This window comes from Dermacentor albipictus, chromosome 7 (assembly GCF_038994185.2).
Source record: "Dermacentor albipictus isolate Rhodes 1998 colony chromosome 7, USDA_Dalb.pri_finalv2, whole genome shotgun sequence".
Taxonomy (NCBI): domain Eukaryota; kingdom Metazoa; phylum Arthropoda; class Arachnida; order Ixodida; family Ixodidae; genus Dermacentor; species Dermacentor albipictus.
Window position 1 is genome coordinate 111311411 of NC_091827.1, and position 21742 is coordinate 111333152.

Below are 21742 nucleotides of genomic sequence, written 5' to 3' on the forward strand. Positions count from 1 at the left end.
GACCAACCCTTCTGCTCTGCCTCTCCAGGTGACTGAGCATGCATTGCAGTTGGTCCCCTAAGTTACTAAGCCAGGCAATATCATCAGCGAATCGCAAGTTACTAAGGTATTTTCCATTTAATCTCATCCCCAATTCTCAATGCAGGTCCCTGAATACCTCCTGTAAACACGCTGTGAATATCATTGGAGAAATAGTATGTTCCTGCCTGACGCCTTTGTTTACTGGGATTTTGTTGCTTTCTTTATGGAGGGCTACAAAAGCTGTAGAACTGCTATAGATATATTTCAGTATTTTTATATACGGCTCATCTACACCCTGATTCCGTAATGCCTCCATGACTGCTGAGGTTTCGACTGAATCAAACGCTTTCTCGTAATCAATAAAAGCTATAGATAAGGGATGGTTATATTCCGCACATTTCTCTATCACCTGATCGATAGTGTAAATATGGTCTATAGTTGTGTAGCCATTACGAAATCCTGCCTGGTTCTTTGGTTGACGGAAGTCTTAGGTGTTCCTGATTCTATTTGCAATTACATTAGTAGATACGTTGTAGGCAACAGACAGTAAGCTGATCGATCTATAATTTTTCAAGTCTTTGGCATCCCTTTCTTATGGATTACGATTATGTTAGCGTTCTTCCAAGATTCCGGTAGGCTTCAAGTCATGAAGCATTGCGTATACAGGGTGGCCAGTTTTTCTAGAACAATCTGCCCACCATCCTTCAACAAATCTGCTGTTACCTGATCCTCCTCAGCTGCCTTCCCCCTTTTCATAGCTCCCAAGGCTTTCTTTACTTCCTTCGGCGTTACTTGTGGGATTTCAGATTCCTCTAGACTATTCTCTCTTCCATTATCGTCGTGGGTGCCACTGGTACTCTATAAATCCCTTTAGAATCCTCATATCAGAAGAAGCCAACAAACACTGACACCAAGGACAATATAGGAGAAATTACTTGTGCTTACTAAATGAAATAAAGAAGCGAAAAATAATGGAAAATAATGTGGAAGAAAAAACAACTTTCTGCAGGTGGGAACCGAACCCACACCCTTCGCATTTCGCGTGCCATGCTCTACCAATTGAGCTACCACGGCGCCGTTTTCCCATCCACTTTCTTGGGTATTTATGTGTCCTAGAAGAACCCTGGGAGTGTTAGCCAGCGCCACCACTCACAGACCTTGGCGGCGGACGTGGCACGTCCTTTTGGCCGCAGGCGTCACGAGAACGTGATCTTTTTGGGTGAAGGTAACTGGTCAATAACCCAACATATGCTACCTCAAGGCATCAATGTTGCCGGATCCGAGACCCCCGTTATGCAATATATGAGAAGAAAGGGTTAACCGAGGGGCTGGATCTTTATTGGTCATATCAGAAGAATCCACGAAACACTGACACCAAGGACAATATAGGGGAAATTACTTGTGCTTACTAAATGAAATAAAGAAACGATAAATAAATGGAAATCAAAGTGGATGGGAAAACAACTTGCCGCAGGTGGAAACCGAACCCACAACCTTAGCATTTCGCGAAGGTTGTGGGTTTCGTAAAGGCAGGATTTCGTAAAGACTTCTCAACAATGTACCATGTTCACGCGAACAATAGATAGAGTGAAAAACTTTATCAGCTCTAGATTCGCTGGTCTTCTGCGGTCTTCAGATGGAATCGTCCATCTTCTAACACAACGGTCGGTTGCCCTTAGTCCAGGGCTCCGCTGGATGCTGCTGCCAGTTGTGCTCGCCGAATCAGACCTTCTTGGTCGACCTGGTGATCGCTGGAGAGCACTCCCTCCCATTGTTCCGCACTCGGGTTTGGTATAACGGGTGCCACGTCTATCTTCTGGCATGCCCACGTTATGTGATACAGCGTGGGTGTTTCGTGGCACCAGGGGCATTTGTCATTGTATTGTGTCGGATAAATTTTGCTGAGTACGTGTAGGTTCGGGTAAGAGCCCGTTTGTAGCTGCCTCTACGCGACAGAGTCCTCTCTGCTAAGGGAGCTGGGCGGTGGTGGATACCGCTTTCTGCAGCCCTTGTAGTAATTTAGTATTGCCGAATGGTCTTGGGGTACAGGTTCGGTCTCCTCGAGGTCGCCTACGTGGGATGCTCGGTAATAATTGTGCCCTCGAGCTATCCTGTCCGCCTCTTGGTTCCCTGCGACTCCCGTGTGTCCCGGCGTCCATACTATTGTATGCCTAATTGGTTCTTCTTTTGTTTGTCGTTGTGTTATGTGGTCTCCGGAGTGGAGTATGCGGAGCGCTCCGTGCCCTATTCTGTCGCGTAGGTAGTTGCGGCACGCTGTTTGCGAGTCTGTAAGGATTCTTAAAGACCGTTTAGAACGATATCCCTCCGCTGCCGCTAGAGCGACGGCCGCTTCTTCAGCCTCGATTATCGTACAGCCTTGTAGTGATGCGCTGGTGATCTCGCGTAGGTTCGAATCAATCACCGTTGCTACCGCGTTGCTGTTGCTCTGCCCCGCTGCTCTGGCGTATGTGGCTGCGTCCACATATACCGTCGTTTCTTGGGGTGCTAGTGTTTTTTGTAGGTATTCAGCCCTCGCTTCTCTGCGTGCTTTGTGGAGGTTGGGATCCATGTTCCGGGGTATGGGTGCTACTTTTAGAGTGTTGCGATACTCGTCCGGAATTGTTTCGGTCCTCTGGATCTCTTGCAGTTGATCGGCGCAGCCTAGTTTCTTGAGGAGCTCCCTGCCAGATGGGGTCTGCTGTAGTCTGCGTTGTTGGGAGACTAGTTGCGCCTCTTTCAATTCGTCGAAGGCGTTGTGTAGTCCTAAGGCTAGGAGCTTTTCGGTTGAGGTGTTCTGGGGAAGGTGGAGTGCGGTTTTGTAGGCTTTGCGTAGAATCGCGTCCGCCTGTTGTACCTCACTCTTGATGGGATTGTAGTATGGGAGGCTGTATGCCACTCGGCTGACAACCAAGCTTGTGACCAGCATGAGGGTGTCCTCCTCTCGCATGCCGTGGCGTCTGTGTGAGATGCGCGTGATCATGCGGGCCACTTGTAGGGTGGATGCCTTGAGTAGGGCGAGGGTGTGGGTGCAGCGTTGGTTTGACTGTATCCACATCCCCAGGATTCTGATGAGCGTCTTTTCCGGTATCGGCTTGCCCTCGAGGTAGACGTTGAGCTTTAACTCGTCGCTGGTGGGGACTGTGCGGTTTTGCTTTCCTCTCCAAACTCTCAGGAGCTCGGACTTCTCAGTGGAGCAGGCTAGCCCTCTTGCTCTGACGTAGTCCTCTACGCAGGTGGCTGCCTCTTGTAACTTCTCTTCTTTCTGTCTGAGCGAGCCTGTGTTAACCCAGATGGTATGTCGTCGGCATACATGGCATGGTGTATGCCGTCGATTTCTTTTAACTGTTTTGCCAAGCCAATCATTGCTATGTTGAAAAGCGTGGGGGAGATGACCGACCCTTGAGGCGTCCCTTTGTTTGGAGTAAGGAACTTCTCTGATCGGAGCCCTCCGAGGCCAATCGTTGCCGTTCTGTTTGAAAGGAAGGCTTTGACGTAGCCGTAGACTCTCCTCCCGCAGTTCAGGTCATTAATGCCCGTGAGGATAGCTTCGTGGCTTACATTGTCAAAAGCCCCCTTGATATCCAATGCCATTATTATATTCTCCCCGCTCCTGGGGACGTTCCCGAGTACTTCTTCTTTGATTTGAAGCAGTACGTCTTGGGTCGATAATTTTCCTCTGAATCCAAACATGCTGTGGGGATACAGTTCCTTGTCCTCCATGTACTGTTGTAGTCGCAGCGTCACCACTCGTTCGTACAGTTTTCCCAGGCAAGATGTGAGCGAGATTGGTCTGAGGTTCTCAATTTGCAGTTTCTTGCCCGGTTTAGGAATCATCACTACCTCCGCATGCTTCCACTCCTCGGGGACGGTCTCAGCTTCCCAGTGTTTGTTGAGAAAGTCGGTAAATTCTGCGACTAACTCTTCACTAAGGTTGCGGATGAGTGCGTTATTTATCTTGTCTGCACCCGTGGCCGTGTTTCTGGTTGTGTTTCGAATCGCTGCGTAGACCTCTTCTCGCGTGATGGGTCTGTCCAGGTTAACGTTTTCTCTTCCTCGGTAGCGCTCTGCGTAAGCTGCTGGGTTTGTGTCCCCGAAGCATTTAACGCGCACCTTCTCCGGGAGTTCGGAGTCTGGTCCCTCGTACTGGTGGATGAACCGGTAGATGGTTTTGTTGTTTTCTGCCTTGGTCTTGGTCGGATCTATGAGAGCCTTGAGGATATGCCACGTCCTCGCTGTGTTCAAAGTTCCGTTGAGGGAGTCGCTGAATTGCTGCCAATTTTGCCTTGCCAATTGCGCCGCGTACTCCTCTGCTTTCGCTGTGACTTCTGCGACCTTTATCTTTAGCTTCCTGTTGTATTTTTTTTCTTCCAACTCTTGGTGAGCCCGCGTCTAGCTTCCCACAGCTTGAGCAGTCTGGCGTCTAAATGTGCGGAATATAATGTGATGAAATTTTTAGTTTTCACTCATTAGGAGATAGTGTTTGATTCAGTCAAAACCTCAGCAGCCATGGAGGTATTACGGAACCAGGGTGTAGTCGAGCCGTATGTAACAATACTGAATGATATCTATAGTCGCTCCACAGCCACCGTAGTGCTCCATAAAGAAAACAACAAAATCCCAATAAAGAACAGCGTCAAGCAGGTAGATATGATCCCTCGAATGCTATTGACAGTGTGTTTACAGGAGGTATTCAGAGACCTGGATTGGGAAGAATTGGGGACAATAGTTAATCTAGAATACCTTAGTAACTTGCGATTCGCTGATGATATTGCCTTGTTTAGTAACTCAGGGGACCAATTGCAATGCATGCTCACTGACCTGGAGAGGCAAAACAGAAGAGTGGGTCTAAAAATTAATCTGCAGAAGACTAAAGTAATGCTTAACAGTCTCGGAAAATAACAGCAGTTTACGATAGGTAGCGTGGCACTGGAAGTGGTAAGAGAATACATCTACTTAGGGCAGGTAGGGGGGGACCTCGGATCTGGATCGTGAGAGTGAAATATTCAGAAGAATAAGAATATACTGTGGTGCGATTTGCAGGCATCCTGTGATCATGAACAGCAGGTTGCCATTATCCCTCAAGAGAAAAGTGTACAACAGCGGTGTCTTACCAGTACTCACCATCGGGGCAGAAACCTTCGTGGCGCAGCCTGTGAACGGTTGCTGCCGATGAGGGACGCTCGTGACGTGGATTCGATTGCGCTCTGCATAACATAAATATAAAGTGAGTTTTTTCTTCATTTTAAATTGACACATTCCCAGTGACGCATTCGCAGCCACCGTTGCTGGCGTCAGAAACAAAGACCTCTTCGAACATACCCAACGACCAAAGTTGGCATCGAAGAGGCTCATTGGAGGTGGCAAAGGCCGAATAGAAAATACCCAGTGTTGCAGCTTAGTGTCAGAGAGTTTCTTCAAACAGTGGTACCTACACTGCCTCGCGTCTACAGTGAACCATATCTGCGGGAAATAGGTTCCTTCCACAGCGGCACGTATGTACGGATTGCCATGTACTCCACGATCCAAGTTGGTCCGATGGTTGTCAAACCATGTTGCTTTTGCATGACAGCACATTGAGCTACAAATTCCACTACAGACTACTCAGCGACCCAGGCAGGTGAGAAACCGGTTGGAGGCAAACGTACAAGCAGAAATGGATACAAAGATACGTGGGTAGAGAAAGCAAGTACAACTTCATTGTTTGCCCGGGATAAATTCAAGGTAAGGGGAAGAGGTGTAAGATCCCCTTCTGTGTTCTTCCACCGTTAGGCTGCAGCGAGGAGTCCTTGGGCCCCGTCGGCGTCTTCAGCCATCCGGTCAAGTCGGACTTGCTCTTCGGGATCGGAGCTGAGCAGTGCGGTCTTCCACTGCACCACAGACCAGATTTCTAAAGAAGAGTGATCCTTCTGTTGAATGTCACTAAGCTTGAGGGGGCACGACCAAACCATGTGCTAAAGATCTTCCCTGCCTTTGCAGATTTTGCATTTGGCTGCATACAGTCCGCGGTAACAACTGCTGTAGGCCACGGGGTTATGGAACGTGTTGGTCTGGAGCAAACGCCATGATACCAATTGCTACTTAGTTGAAGCTCTGTGTGCTGCAGAATACTTGGCCCTCACATGGTTTTAATGATCAAGGATGTCCTGATAGGGCATCAGCCTGTCCCACCCCGACCGGCGAAATGAGTGAGCGTCAGCGGTTGAAAGGTCGGTGTCAACTCGGTTGGTTAGACCTTGAGCCGTGTCGTGCGCGTTCTCGTTCCCCGTGGTAGAAGAGTGGGTCGGCGCCCACATGATTTAAACCCCCCTGACTCGGTTTCCATAAAAACCACTCAGGAGGATGTCAGCAGGAAGTCGCCGATTTAAGTGAAGGCCCGAATGTTCACTCATGCCTTGCACCGGCGAATTTGAGTTCTGAGGTGCCTTCTTGCAGTACGAATCTGAGTTCCGGTCATTGCGTCGAGACATTGTTCAGTATACGGACCAGATTCTGGCTCATAATAGACGTGTCTGCCCCCGAGTCGATTAACGCCATGACTTCGTGGTCATCTAAGATAACTGGTACGTCGTAAGATAGTGGCACCCAACTACACTGCTTTCTCTGCGTCTCAATAACGTCATATCGCGGTCGTCGTAGTGGAGGAGCTTGGGCGTTCGTAACGTCAGCGACGTCACCTTCGCAGGTCCGTGGACTCAGTTTTCCCGGGAGGCCGGGCTGGGTGAGTGACGCCTTGTTGCTCTCGGTGGGAGGAGGGGACTGGATAATGTGTTTCGGGGACTGGGGGTCGCGGAATCATGGGCAAACGAGGTCCTGCGTCGGCAAGGTAGGCTCCAATCTCCAAGGGGCGTTCACCATTGCGAGGGCATGCAGCCTTCAGTGAAAATTCACGGAGCCCACCTCGGTGGTAAGGACACGCCCTGTAGAGGTGCTCATCTTCACCGCATTGAAAACACAAGGGCCTCCGGTCTGCAGTGCGCCATGCGTCGCTCATACGGGGTGGTCGTGTTTCTGCCATGAATGGCGTGCGGCGAGGCCTGAAGTCGCCAGTCGCTTGTTCAACGGCCCGCACACCATGAAAGTCTGGGACGTCGCTCACATCCTGAAAAATAGGGGACAACGGACTTAGCGCAGCTTCCGCATACGACATGCGGGGCTGTGGCTGCCGTACCTCCTGCTGTGGTGTTTCGCTTCACTTTCGTACTTGGACTGCCTGCCTGATTTCCTTCCAGACGACCTCAGCCAGAACGAGTCGCTCTACCGATGCCGGAGCCACCTGAAGCTTCTGGAGCTCTTCTCGAACAACAAGCCTAATGAGCTCCCGCAAGGCATTGGTATTGCCCAAGAGCGTAGCTAGATGGTCAACACGTCGAGGTTGTACTGCCTTGTTCGCTGCTGCAGTGCCTTTTATATTGACTTGGCTTCGGCAAGAAACTCTACAACGGCCTTTGGTGGGCTGCGTATTAGGCCATCGACTAACTTTTGCTTGACACGCGCATCAAGTTCCTAAGCTTCTTTTCTTCCGGCATAGATGGTTCTGGGCGTCGGAAAAGTCGGCACATATCTTTGACAAACATTGCGACTGTTTTGTTTGGCAGCTGTACTCTCGCCTGAATTACAGATTGATCTCGCTACTTGTGATCGAGGCTGGCGTATGTGCTGATTAGCTGTCGTCGGAATTCGTCCCATGTCGATAGGGCCGCGTCACGGTTCTCAAACCGTATCCTCGCATAGTCCTCGAGGGCAAAGTAGGCTTTGCGCAGCTTGCGCCCTGGGGTCCATCCGTTGAATTCTGCGACACGCTCACTCGCATAGTCCTCGAGGGCAAAGTAGGCTTTGCGCAGCTTGCGCCCTGGGGTCCATCCGTTGAATTCTGCGACACGCTCACTCGCATAGTCCTCGAGGGCAAAGTAGGCTTTGCGCAGCTTGCGCCCTGGGGTCCATCCGTTGAATTCTGCGACACTCTCAAAGTGACCCCTCAACATCCTCGAAGGTGCCCCCATAGAAGGACGTGGGTATTCGCGGCTGGTTAAGGACGACCTCGGTAGGTGCGGTTGAGGAAGAAGACGGAAACCATGTACTCATCCTTCTGACTCAATTGGGTAGAGGCTCGTGCTCAGGTGGCGGTCCTTGAAGTCGGCGGCTTCTCCGTACGTGAACAGGCGTCAGCTCGACCGGACTTCGTACTGGGCTTGTAGACCGTGTTCGATCTCGGAGTGGTCACATGTACCCCGATGCTCCACCAGAAAAACGTTACGTAGACTGAAGACGGAGTCTTGCAAAATAGACGCTTCTCATTAATGGCGATCCAGAAGAAGAGCGTACAGCTTACGCGCTTTACCGTATTTCATGGCGCCAACCTTTGCGCGCACCGTGCCGTGGTGTGGGAGCCCCATATCTTTGTGTCAATATTTCACCTCTGCTCCTAAGCAGACATATAAATGCAAACCCCCCAAAACAAAAGGCAAAGCCCTTAGCAATGCGGCGCACCTACAACGTGAAAAAGAAAGCATCATTTGATTTAACACTCACATCACTGGGCAGCCTATTACATTCCCTAATGATTTTATGAAAGACTTTCTAAACACTTCAGTTTTTGTCGCGAATTCACGGACTTCAAAATCATCGTAAACAGGATTCAATCTATAAAAAGGCTGTTGCACATACTTTTCCTGACCGAACCGGACAGCTGAATAATAAATATCATGAAAAAACTTCAGACGCAACTTCATTCAGCACGTGTCGAATAATAGCCAGTTGAGTGCTTCCTTCGCACGCTTCCTTCCTTCGAACAATACCCAGTTGAGTGCTTCCTTCCTTCGAACAATACCCAGTTGATTGCTTCCTTCGTACGCGATGTACTGTGCCGAGCCCCATGTGTGCCAGATAGAAAACGAGAGGCAATGTTCTGCACCGACTCCAACATATCTTTTTCTCTATCAGTAGACGTGTCCCAAACCGCGCACGCGTATTGCAGAACCGACCTGAAATAAATCTTGTACAAAATGTCCCGCCATGACTATTGGAAAGTGGTGGCATTTCGGCGAAGAAACCCAGAGGTTTTGCATGGTTTAGCAGCCGCATATTAGACGTGACGGCGCCAGTTCAATTCAGGAGTAAAATACCACTTAAATATTTAAATTCGAATACCTGTTCCAACAATACATTCCTAATAATATATGGCTTCACATCAAGGTATTTCTTTCTTGTAAATTTCCTTTGAAAAAATTACACAAATTCAAACTAATATTCTATTTGACACACCACTGAGACTGTTCAAGTCTTGCTGAAACATTTCAACATCATGGCCACAAGTGACTACTCTATAGAGAACGCAGTCTTCCACAAATAAACGCATTTAAGACACTAATCCGTCACTAATGTCATTCAACTACAGCAAGAGCGATAGCGGCCCCAACACTGAGCCTTGCGGAACACCGTATACAACTTGCACCCTCTGAGACGGAGCGTCCTTCACAACCACAAACTGCTTAACTAAACATGTTATCTTTTACCCATAATATCACCAGAGCGCTTATAGTGTAAATTTTTCAATTCGTAATCAATGCGTTACAGTATCAAAGTCCTTCATGAAATCCAAAAACACACAGTCCGTGCTAACACGCCTGCCTAGTACCCCAGCCAGGTCGTGCCCCAATTTCGTTAGCTGTGTTGTACAAGATTTGCCCCTTTGAAAACCATTCTGACAGGATTCACCAATAAATGTGCGTCAATATGTGCTGCAATATTACTATACAAAATCTGTTCAAGTGTCTTGCACGCGACCGAAGTTAGTGACACTGACGTACAGTTTGACCCGGTGTCACGAAAACCAGATTTGTGAATTGGCACAATGCTTCCAATTTTACAGCCTTGTAGAAGGCAGGATTCGTCAAGGAATTTTTCGAAAAGCATCTTCAAGTACGGTGCAACCTACTGAGCACAAATGCTATAAAATTTGTTTGACAAGTCACCAGGACACCCAGCCTTAGCAATCTTCAATTTCTGCAACGGAGGACTAAGCGTTGAAGCTGATAACGACATCATCCACAACACTCCTCACTGGTTGTAATTTCAAGGTATTCGTATCATCATGTGCAATTGCACGGCAGAAAATAGAGCTAAAGTGCCGATTAAGGAACTCAGCTTTTCCCACGCCATCATCAACAAACATGTTACCATGCACAAGAGGTGGTATAATTACAGTGTCTTTTTCATTTCTCTTTACATGTTTCCAGAATTTCTTCGGATTATCCTTTATTTCGACACCCTTGAAATGCCAGTGAATGCTTTGCAGCTGCCATTACAACTTTCAAACTTTTTGGTAATTTCATGTAGCTTCAACCAATTCTCACGCGTCGGCTTTCCTTTAAGTTTCCTTTAAACTGGTTGCGTATTGCGTGTAAGACTGCGTTATGTCCCGAGTAAATCAATGTTTACTTTTACTTCATCTTTTTCTCGTAATGTGCATGCCGGAATAAAGCGTTACCTCAGTTCAAACATCTCCTCAAATATAGACCATAATTCAATTACTCCAGTGTTGTCGGCGTATGTTTCGTATACGGTCAGGTACTCATTCAACGCTTTGCTTATCTCACTTACATTTGCTTTTTTCATAGTTACATACACGTCTGTTTGCTGTTCCAAAGCTTCCTAAATATTCAACATTCATTCCACAAAGCACAGCATTATGATCGCTTGCTCCAGGTAGCACAGGAGAAAAGCGGACGAAGTCAGGTTGATTTGTGAATAATAAATCTAAGATATCATTACTACGTGTCGGCTGCTAAACAGCTTGATGCAACGCAAAAAAAAATTCAACAATTTAATCAGTCCTTCACTGGACCGGCCCGAAAAAGAGTGGAAGTCACGTTGATGACTCCAATCAATATTAGGCATTTTAAAATCATCTCCAATTATTCACCTCCATGAAGTCTGTTGGAATTCGGCCAACTGTCACCGTCAACTGCATAAGCACATCGACGGATGATTCAGGCGGGCGGTAGAATAAACACACAGTTATAAATTTGTATTTTTAAGCGTTTTTCTACAACATACAGCCTCACATTAGTCGGCACTGGCATTTATCTGAGAGGAAGAAATTATATGATCCAGAAGAATAAATACACCTCCCTCATGCAAGCCGCTGTCCTTTGTATAGCGTTTGAAGTGATCTGAGAATACTTCACCATAAGCAACTTGATTCGCTAACCATGCTTCAGTACGGAGAATAACAGACGGCTTCACCATGTCAACTAGAGATGCAAATTCATCAACCTTGTTTTAATGCTCCGGCAGTTAATTGCAAGAAAGGAAATAAGCGTTGCATTATGCCGACGCCGTCACCCGACCGGTTCCCCTTTCTTTTTAGTACCGGTTTGGTCTGCTAGCAGTACTACCTCGTTTGTCTTACTATCAAACAAGTACTTGTCACAGTTTTTGAGTGTTGTACTTAAGACTGATCTTGTCGCCACTTTGTTATCGCGATTACACGAACTGCGATATTTGATTCCTCTTTCTGCGTACATTCTCGGAAAAGTCCTCTGAAATACTGACATTGCTACCGTTTTAATTTATACCCATCCTTAAAACCTTTTGCTCTTCAACGTAGCAAGTGAAAATCGCTATTAAAGGACGATTGCTACCAGGTTTGAATTTCCCAGCCTGTGAGCATTTTCTATTTTTACTGATTGTATACCTAATCTTGATATGCACATGTAAATTACATATTCTCCAGAGTCCTTATCTAACTGGTTGGGTTATGTAGCCTCTACAACAACAACAAAAAAGAAAATTGCAACGCCTTCTCTGGTTCTCCAGATGGTCGACCATCGCCTTTACTGAACCCAGCATCCGCTGATGTGCTTCTCATTGTTTCTTACATTCTTCCACTTGGCAGTTAATTTGATCACTGCTAGATATTCTGGATCCTATTTAGGCTAAAAGGCTGCTGGGATGATTCATGACGCGTTCCCTTTCATCTTGGGTTAGTTCTATTACAATTAACTTGGCCTTGATTGCATCTTGACCATCTAGGAGCATCTGCAGAGTTTCGGTGGTGGACGGGCGTGGGTTAAGCTCGACGTCGCCACATAGCAGTAGCAGTAACAGATAAAAAGAAATACGACGCAATAATCGAAAGCGAGGACTCGAATAATCTTTCATTTGCGAGTGAATTTTCAGGCAAACAAATAACATTTAGGGTAGAACCGGCAAAACAAAATACGTGCGAAAACAATGCGAGTTCGGATTACCAACCTGCAAAAGCAGCAAGAAAAACGTGAACGGCACCGCTTCTGCAATGTCGGTTCCACGCCCCTCTGAGTTACTGAGAGATCTCATTATTTGTAGACTGATGGTAACACGATCACTGCACCAGTCTGCCTTGATCGGCGCGGTACATCGGTCGAAGTCAGCTGCTGTGCTCGTCGAATTTTCGTCGTTAGCAGCAGACAAAGTTCCATTCGCTAATCCATCAACGCGTATTCAAGACCAAGAGGCTGAACTCGTAGTTGATACACATGAAACGGCATCCCCAAAAGACTGCTCCAAAGCTGAGATGTCCCGTACCTGCAAAAGCAGCAAGGAAAACGTGAGCGGGAGTGTTTCTGCCATGCCGGTTTCACGCCCCCTTTGCTTGAGAATAATGGTTTGAGATTTTTCGGTAGTAGTGCTATCTTATAGTAATGGTAGGAATGGTCATTTTGGCAGCACGCCACTGCCCATGGTGGTGCTGCATCAACGTTGAGATCAGTTGCTAGGCTGTTTATTGCATGCACAAAAGGCTAGGGGCGTGACACGCCACGTCGAAAGCTGGCGTGTCACAGCTGACAGCTGGCGCAACAGTATTCTTTAACGGGAAACGTATACGGGAAGCATTACGTCCTCCACATTGCTATCACAAGCGCCTTTTCATCAGTTATGTGGTTAGGATTTTTTGTTTTGAGCTTTTTCTTAATGCAAACGTATACCGTCGCTTATGCTCTATGTGCGATTCCAAAGAACGTAAGCACTTTTCGCTTCACTTTATTGAACGCTTGTAGCCTCTGCTGCACGCGGCTACAAGCCATTGTTTTTTCTGCTTGCTTACGGGTGTATGAGCGCTTAGTGCGTATGAGTCATTGACGACGATAGGTTTCTTTCGACGGACGCAAAAAAAAATCCCGGCATGCCAGCCGTACAAAGATTCCCTGTAAAATCGTTTTTTACGTTAAAGCGATGGTGCACGGAGTCAAACCGACATCACACGGTTTGCTCAAAGATAGGAAACCGACGCTTTAGCGTGCTGCGCCTCACATTCACTTAGTATTGCGTGCTTTTCAATTAACATCTTCCATGGCAGAACTTTTGCGCTACGAATGGAGTAGGTATATGCAGCTCTTCAATGAACTGCTCGCCCCCTTGAGTCACTCTGCAATTGTGGCCTTTGAGTGTGCTGTGAGCGGTAGAACAATTCTCAGTGTTCGCACACAGGGACACGCCAAGCTTCTCGTCTCGGACGCCATGCGCGGACTTCTGAGCAGCACCCCTACATGGCGCAGTGTGTAACTAAATTATGCGAATTTTCTCAAACAAGGGCCTGGTCACCTCTGCTCATTTAGAAAGAATAATTTGACACAGACAAGCGGCGGTGCATAACTCAGAGTTTTCTCGATCGTCGATGCCTCTGCAGAAAACTCAGCCACAGTCTTCGGTGGGTTACGAATAAGTCCGGCGAAAAGGTCTTGCTTGACGCCGCGCATCAGGAAGCGAACTTTTTTCTCCTCCGACATTTCCGGGTCGGCGTGCCGGAAAAGACGGGCCATCTCCTCCGTGAAGATTGTGATCGTCTCGTTTGGCAGCTGCACTCTGGTTTCTAGTAGAGCTTGGGCTCGCTCTTTTCGCACGACGCTTGTAAACGTGTGCAAGAAGCCGCTTCGGAAAAGGTCCCACGTCGTTAAGGTGGCTTCCCGATTCTCGAACCACGTCCTGGCGGCGTCTTCCAATGCGAAATAGACATGCCGCAGCTTGTCGTCGCTGTCCCAACTGTTAAACTTAGCGACCCTCTCATACGTTTCGAGCCAGGTTTCCGGGTCCTCGAATGTTGATCCGCGGAACGTCCGAAGTTCCCTGGGCTGCTGCAGCACGATGGGGGATGCTGGGGCTGCCATTGGGGTTGCCTTGTCCACAATCTTCTTGGTCTTCTCAGGTAGAAGTCCGTGCTCCGGGGGCAGCTGTTGAAGACGACGGCTTGCTCGATGTTCCGGGACGGCGCTGGTGTTGTCTTTGCGGTCCGGGCTTGTATTACGGCTTGTCGGGGGCGTCCGGTACATGGACGTAAAGCACCTCCACCAGATGTCACGTGGTAGTGACGGCGAAGAAAGAAGCAGTACGGTGGAATACAAAACTAGCTTTTATTGGGCGAACCTGTGCCCACAAAACAGGCTACACTTATAGCACAACGAAAGCGGCGAACACAGTCGGCGATCGTCGAAAATCTGATCAGCGGGTCAAGCGCGTCGGCTTTTATACAGCAATCATCGAATGTTCCAAATTAAACGTCGGGACCCGCATGCCTTCTAAAATGTCCTACACCATTCGTGTCAAGCGATGAAATCAGATAACACAACGTTCGGCGACAATAGACAGCGGATAGAAGCATCGATAACTTTCCAGAAACTTCGGATACATGCAGGCGCGTCCCGCGCTACGCGATAACATTTGTTAGGCGACAAAACTTGTCGCCCGATAAAGACAAGTACACGGGTCAATATATATAAATATATATACATATACATATATATGTATATATATATATATATATATATATATATATATATATATATATATATATATATATATATATATATATATATATACATATACATATATATATATATATACATATATATATATATATATATATATATATATATATAAAGAACTTGAGTGGTGCTACAAGGTAAACAGAACAAGTATTTAATTTCGACAGTTTCGATTGGTGGACCGATCTTCGTCAGGGTTTACAAAAAAATGGCAGTTCGGCCGTGGTAGGGAAGACACCAGACCGGGTACCCGGTCGTTCTTACATACATCAAACCGAGAGGAACAGTTGTGACAGTGATTGATTTTCGGCGCCTTGGCAGATTTACAGCGGCCTTTGGCAGCTATGCAGGGCAAGAGGAAGGCGGAGTCACATGTATGTAGAACAAGGAGGTAAGTGAGGAAAAAAAAAAGAAGGAAAAAGGAAGAAAGAAAGAAAACGGAAAGAAAAAGAAAAAAGCACTCAGGAGGAGGGAGACGTAAGTAAGACGGAGAGGGAGGGGGGCGGGAAGTAGCGGCAGCTAGGTTCCCGTGCACCCGAGGCAAGGAGGGAGAAAGCGGTCGCTCCGCAGCTCCAGTGCGTGGGCTGCCGTTGTAGTGGGAGCGGGTGGCGGGGGGCACAATAGAGAAGGGGCCCAGAAGGAAGACAGAAGAGCGGCAACTTGTAGAAAGAAACACAGTGTCACAGTACAAATATACAAGGCACGGCCCGTTCCGGCAGCTTTGTGGTCCAGCTACGGTGCGAAAGAAAAAAAAAATAGTTCCAAAAAAGAATATATGCATTGGATTCGCAAAGCAAGTGCGCCCATGGGATTACATTTAGGGAGTCGAGTTAAATAGCCTCCTTGTGGTCCAATTTTTGAACGTTTAACAGACAACTGACATCAAGTCAGCACGTGCGTATTTCAGGAAGGGCAATAGGTCACTCCGAATGACCACTTCAGTGGCAGGGTCCAGGGAACTGAATTTATTGGTTTTCCGCTCGCCCCCTTGAGGCGCATGCGGAGGGGTGAGCAAGCAGTGAATAGCCAGCGTCTCAATTTTAGAGTCCATAGAATGTATTCGCGTTTCCCACGCGCTTTCACGGCATATCTCGGAGGCACGTCATCCGCCCCGGACTCTCATTAATTCCTTTAGTGTACGTTCCAAATTTATGGATGAAAAAAGATTCTCTCTGCTCGCGTGCACGGGTGTGTTGGAAACCAGATTGCAAGAGCACAACGCTCACGCGTTCAAAGGAGTGATCTGGCAGCCGAACGTGCCTGGAGAAGGGTAAATTGGGGAGACTTTTCACATGCGCGCGGTGATTGTTAAACCGCAGGCGAAAAGGTGTCTCTGTTTGGCCGATATATTCCTGCTTACACACCTCGCATCGAATTTTGTACACGACGTTACTGGAATCACAGTCAAGACTTTCGGTAATTTTATATACGAAGGGCGAGTTCGATGCTTCAGCCGTGTCTGCTGTTGTCATGTGACGGCATACCTTGCTGGAGGTTTCCCACACGGTCGACAGCCCTTGGGCGTGTTTGACTTCTGTGTCCTCGCCCTGACTAACAAATCCCTTAAATTTTTGTTTCTTCTATACACAACCCGAGGCGGCTGCTTGAAGATAGTAGCGAGTCGGATGCTCTGTTTCATGATATTAAAATGGCGGGTGAGAATGGCATTGACCCGCGGAGCACCGGTGGTGTATGTGAGGACCAAGTTTGGATCTGATTGTGTATTAGTATTGCTAACCTTTTCTCCCATTATCTGTGCTCGATCTAAGCTGCGGGCGCGTTCAATGGCATCGTCTACTATTTTCGGAGGATATTTTTGGCGTATGAGAGCAGATTTCAGTTCCTCCGCGTGTCGCTCAAATTGCGCAGATTCGGAACAGACTCTTCTGTATCTGTGGGCCTGGGAGTAGGGAATGCCTGTTTTGCAGTGATGGGGGTGGCTACTATAAAAATGCAGATATTGCTGACGATCTGTCGGCTTTTTGTATAGGGACGTGGAAATGCGACCGCCACTCAGTGACAGAGTGACGTCGAGGAAGTGAATACTATTTTGGGAGAAGTTGTGCGTAAAGCAGATTGACGGGTGCAGAGAATTGAAATTGGAAATGAAGTTTAAGAGACTTTGTTCATTGTCAGCCCACACAAAGAAAATGTCATCCAGGAATCGCTTATAAAATATTGGTTTTATGGCCGAGTTTGCGAGGAACGGTATTTCTAAAGATGCCATAAAGATATTTGCATAATTTGGCGCCATCTTCGTTCCCATGGCGGTTCCACTGATTTGCAAATAATGCTTGTCCTCGAACTCAAAGTGATTATATTTCAGTACTAGATTTAAAAGAGTCTCAACTGTGTCTTTATCTAATTGCCTAGGTTGGCTGGAGTCAGCGTAAGCTGAAACTGCGGCTGCTATGCCGCTGAAACTGCGGCTGCTATGCCGCTATGCTATGCCCTCACGCCGAGGGCATAGCATAGCATAGCGGTTTGATGTATGTAAGAACGACCGGGTACCCGGTCTGGTGTCTTCCCTACCACGGCCGAACTGCCATTTTTTTGTAAACCCTGACGAAGATCGGTCCACCGATCGAAACTGTCGAAATTAAATACTTGTTCTGTTTACCTTGTAGCACCACTCAAGTTCTTTACGTTTGAAAGGTAGCCTGAAGAAACCCTCTTTGCCTACTACATATATATATATATATATATATATATATATATATATATATATACATATATATATATATATGTAGTAGGCAAAAATTTATTGTTCAGGCTACCTTTCAAACGTAAAGAACTTGAGTGGTGCTACAAGGTCAACAGAACAAGTATTTAATGACAGTGGCGATCGGTCCACCGATCGTAACTGTCGAAATTAAATACTTGTTCTGTTTACCTTGTAGCACCACTGGAGTTCTATATATATATATATATATATATATATATATATATATACAAAGGCGTAACGTATGAATTTCTTCGAATAAATAGGCACCTAAAATGTCGTTGGATAATGCCCAAACCTGCGACATTTATTATTGGCACCCTACTTCTCCTTGCATAGCTCTTGAAATTCATCAATCCTCCAGGCTAGGTTGTAGAATTCGCACTTCTCATGCTGTGTATTAGTAGCTTTGTTGTTTAGCATAGATTCTAAGGTATCATTCTAAATTATTTGATGGAAATCATTAGTACTATACTACTATCGTCTTAATCTAACTTTACATGCTCGTTTTTGTTCGTAATCAAAAGTCTAAACACCCCGTTTCCTACAAACAATTTGTAACCCATTCGACACCTATGCAAAAAACAATTTGTACCATTTGCATTACTCTTTAAATACACTTTCCCAAGCTTCACATTCGCCGGGTCATTGCACAATTATTTAAAAACAGCTCAGGAATTTAGCTTTCATTTTGACACAGTTCCTTGGGAATTCTGCAACCGCCAGGATTTTACATGCCATACTAATTTTTCTAAGCGTGAGCGTTTGTCACTTTTTCAGGTCGCACTTTTCACGAGCTGCTCTCGACAGCTAAGAATATTGAGAAAGTGCCCAATTGCTTACAAAAATATAACGAGGAAATAGCAAAAATTCCAGGAGAAAAGGAGGACCTAAAGACGGGCTATACTAAGGAGTTGTGCGAGAAGAGTGCACACGGACCTTCATCCACCCCATCAAGAACAGCATGAGGGATTAGTTTGTTTCTTCAGCGCTAATAAAGGCACATGACCCAGGCCACCTGTAGTTATTTTCTATAAAAATGAGTCGTATAATGTCATTAGAAGATGGATTCACAGAAGTAGCTTTATGAAACATTACATCTACACGAGCATTGAGCCTTGAATTTTTCAGAGATAATTATGTTGAGAACACTGGGGTTTCATAATTACTATTCTCAAGGAAACGTAATGCTTAAAGCCGATGGTTTGCAAGGTATATTGTGTTGAAAAATAATTTATTAAAATGTTAATTGATGGCTTCGACAAAACTTTATGCATCAAGGTTCAAGGCAATCACCTAGCATTCACTGCTTGTGATTAAACACGTACAAAAGTAGAGGAAGCACTCAGAGGAATATTCTCAACATTATCAAATTGCTTAAAAGAGTATCTCAACGATTTTGCAGCTTGAGCTTTTGTAAAGCCATTGCAAACTCTTAATTATATACAAATACAAAGGCAGGATGGCCGCATGCACGCCTCATATACGTCGATAAAAATAACTAAGCAGCGTCTTTAAAATGAAGGAAATAATAATTATAGTCAAAATAATAATCAACAATAGCAATTTAGGAGCCAAAAGAAAATACAGAAATAAAGAAAATTGTCTCGTTAGATATATTGTTTTAGTGTGCGAACCATGCAATGTCGGAGCGAAGACTGATACCAATGTATCGGCGCGTGCTCTATGTAGACATCAAGACGACGATGAGGTTATGTACCTTAGCGTGCTCCGTGTAGTGGGTCTTGGGCAATTCAGAAGCGATGAAGACTTCTTCGTTCTGTTAGTTTTTCAACAGGCTGTTCCGCCGTCTTGCTCAACGTGTTGCTGTTTCTTGTTCGCTTTGAACCACGACACTGCAGGAGGGGCGTGGTACACAACCCTGCCTGTTGCTCCAGACTCTTTCTTGGGGCTGCTAATGCAACCCGTCTCCATTACAACTCCTGTACATCGCTTTAGTCGGCGGCTGCCAGGCCTTGCTCTCGAGCTCCACACCCGACAGGAACATTCGTCCGGAAGCTGTCTACCCCTGCCAGTGGTGGCCGCCAGCCCACCACTGTTGCCACTAGTTAAACAAGACAGCTCTACTCGCAGTCCGTTAAAGCACATATCCTCATTGTCGTCTTCACGTCTTCATGGAGCACACGTCATCTGACCTAACTGACAATATTTACAGACTGAATATGAGTGCCGCAGGTGGAAAGAATAAAAAAAAATGACTTGTTAGTATCCAAGCTCACTAACGGTTTTTTGCACCAAGTTTCGATGAGAAAAATATCAGTTCGAAGGGCTAGTACTTCGTCAATATTATCAATCTGCCAATATATAGAGCATGCAGTCGTCAGGAAACAAGCGAATTTCTGGTGAAATGTTACTTGGTCGGTCGCTAATATATAAAAGGAAAAGCAGGGGCCCAAGTACAGTTGCCTGTGGAACTGCATGAGCGTTAAGATTTAGTATGGAAATTTTTGAAATAATCAGTTATGAGGTGCTTTACTCGATGCCTTCTCGAAATCAAGAAACAACGCATCAACGGGACATTTAGTGTCAAGACCAGAACTGGTATTGTCAATAAAGAGCGCAAGTTCGGGGTCCCATGAGAGACCTTTTTAAAAATAAAGCATGCTGGCTAGTTGAAAAAAAAAACTACTGAATGACAAAAAAATTTCATTTGGAAAGTAAAGAACGTGTTCCACTAGTTTAGAACGAACACTTGCCAGGGATGTTGAACGGTGATCTTTAAGGGATGCTGGGTTACTTTTTGTCGCAACTGGAATAAACTTGTCCACTTTCCACTGCAATGGGACTGCGCCAGAAGAGAGGGACTGCTGAAATATGTGCGGCGAAACCTTGCTTGTTGCGTGCTTAGTACTTTTTAATATATTCGAGATTATGCCATTGACCCCGGCGGATGATGTTAGCTTAGCAGAATTGATTACTCTGGAAATGCCAGGAGTGTCGAACGTAATTTCTGGCATCAGTGCATGATCTCATTGAGGCAGGAGAAATCAGGTGTGAGATAACTGGCGCATCAATACTGAACAGAAAGCGGTATTAGGTACCGGCAAAACGTCCTGCACGCAGTTTGACCATCTTGCTCGTCACGCAACAATGAAGCGTTCGAGATGGTGGGTTTCATTGAATTCCAGAATTTCTTTGTGTTAGTTTGCATCATATCAAGTTCAAACAAAAAATTCTTGTTGAGCAGAAACGTTGAGTGGAAGGAAGAGCTATTCGGTGTTTCGGTAAGCTTCCCAAGCACGTGTTGTGTCCACCAGTTCTGCGTGCCGGAATTGCCATTTCTTTTTGTTCTTAAGCCGTTTTATAGTTGTGCTAAACCACGGGAAATGAGATCGTTTTGTCTAGTGTCGTTGAGTGGAAATACGGGCGGGAATAAACGGAGGGGACAGTAGAGACGCTCATTTAGAATTGAAGTTTAATGAAAGGTTTTCCAAGGAACCGAGGGCCGCACATGCGCAGCAACAGGGCAGATACAATGCTGCTGCACAATGACTTGTAAAATTTGCAAAATGAAGGGAAAAATGCTACCGCTCAAGTAGATACCTAATTTCTTTATCCGCCAAGGCAACTGATGGGCTACTGACACACGTGGCAGATCATGCGTAGATCTGGCCAGCCTCAATAATTTTTTGCCAGACTGTCATTAGACTTGTCCAAAAGGAATGCATTTCTAAATAGCGAATTTCAATCCTAATCTTTCATGTGTGCCGGTAAGTGCATACTACCCGCAACAGCCTTTAAGACGCCGGTTGCTCTCTGAGTCGGCCATTTATACATTGACCAAATTACCGCGGTGGGGTGGAATCTGGTGAACGACATCAGTGGAGGAAGTCACAGGGCGGTTTAAGTGTCTCTTCTCGCATGCATTTTTTGCATTTTTCGCTCCTATTACGTATTAGAGAGCACAACCACGCGAGCTTACCAGTTCTGCAGATTGTGCGAAACTTCATGTATATATGGCATCACCTCAACCTTCTTTTGTTTCTGCTTTTCCTGTGTGGTTGCCGTGGTTGCGATTTTGAGCTTCTTTAAAAGCGAACCACCCACGGCCACCGAAGAACTGGAGGGAAAACCCGAGCTTTTGATTATATGGGACACCTGCAAAGTGAAGCTGGGCTCGACCATGTCCATTCACGGCTTTCTGAAACCGAATTCAGGCACGACAAAGGAATCCCTC

General features: G+C 46.2%; 1 protein-coding gene across 5 annotated transcripts in view; it reads left to right on the forward strand.

The window, feature by feature from the left end:
• LOC135896883 (uncharacterized) overlaps positions 1-18559 on the forward strand; it is a 171979-nt gene extending 153420 nt beyond the window's left edge. For all 5 annotated transcript variants that reach the window (XM_065425379.1, XM_065425381.1, XM_065425382.1 and 2 more), the window contains one exon: positions 18325-18559. In XM_065425379.1, coding sequence (XP_065281451.1) covers positions 18325-18512 — 188 coding nt within the window. In that variant the 3' untranslated portion in view covers positions 18513-18559. The remainder of the gene's footprint in view (positions 1-18324) is intronic.
• The last annotated feature ends 3183 nt before the right edge of the window (positions 18560-21742 follow it).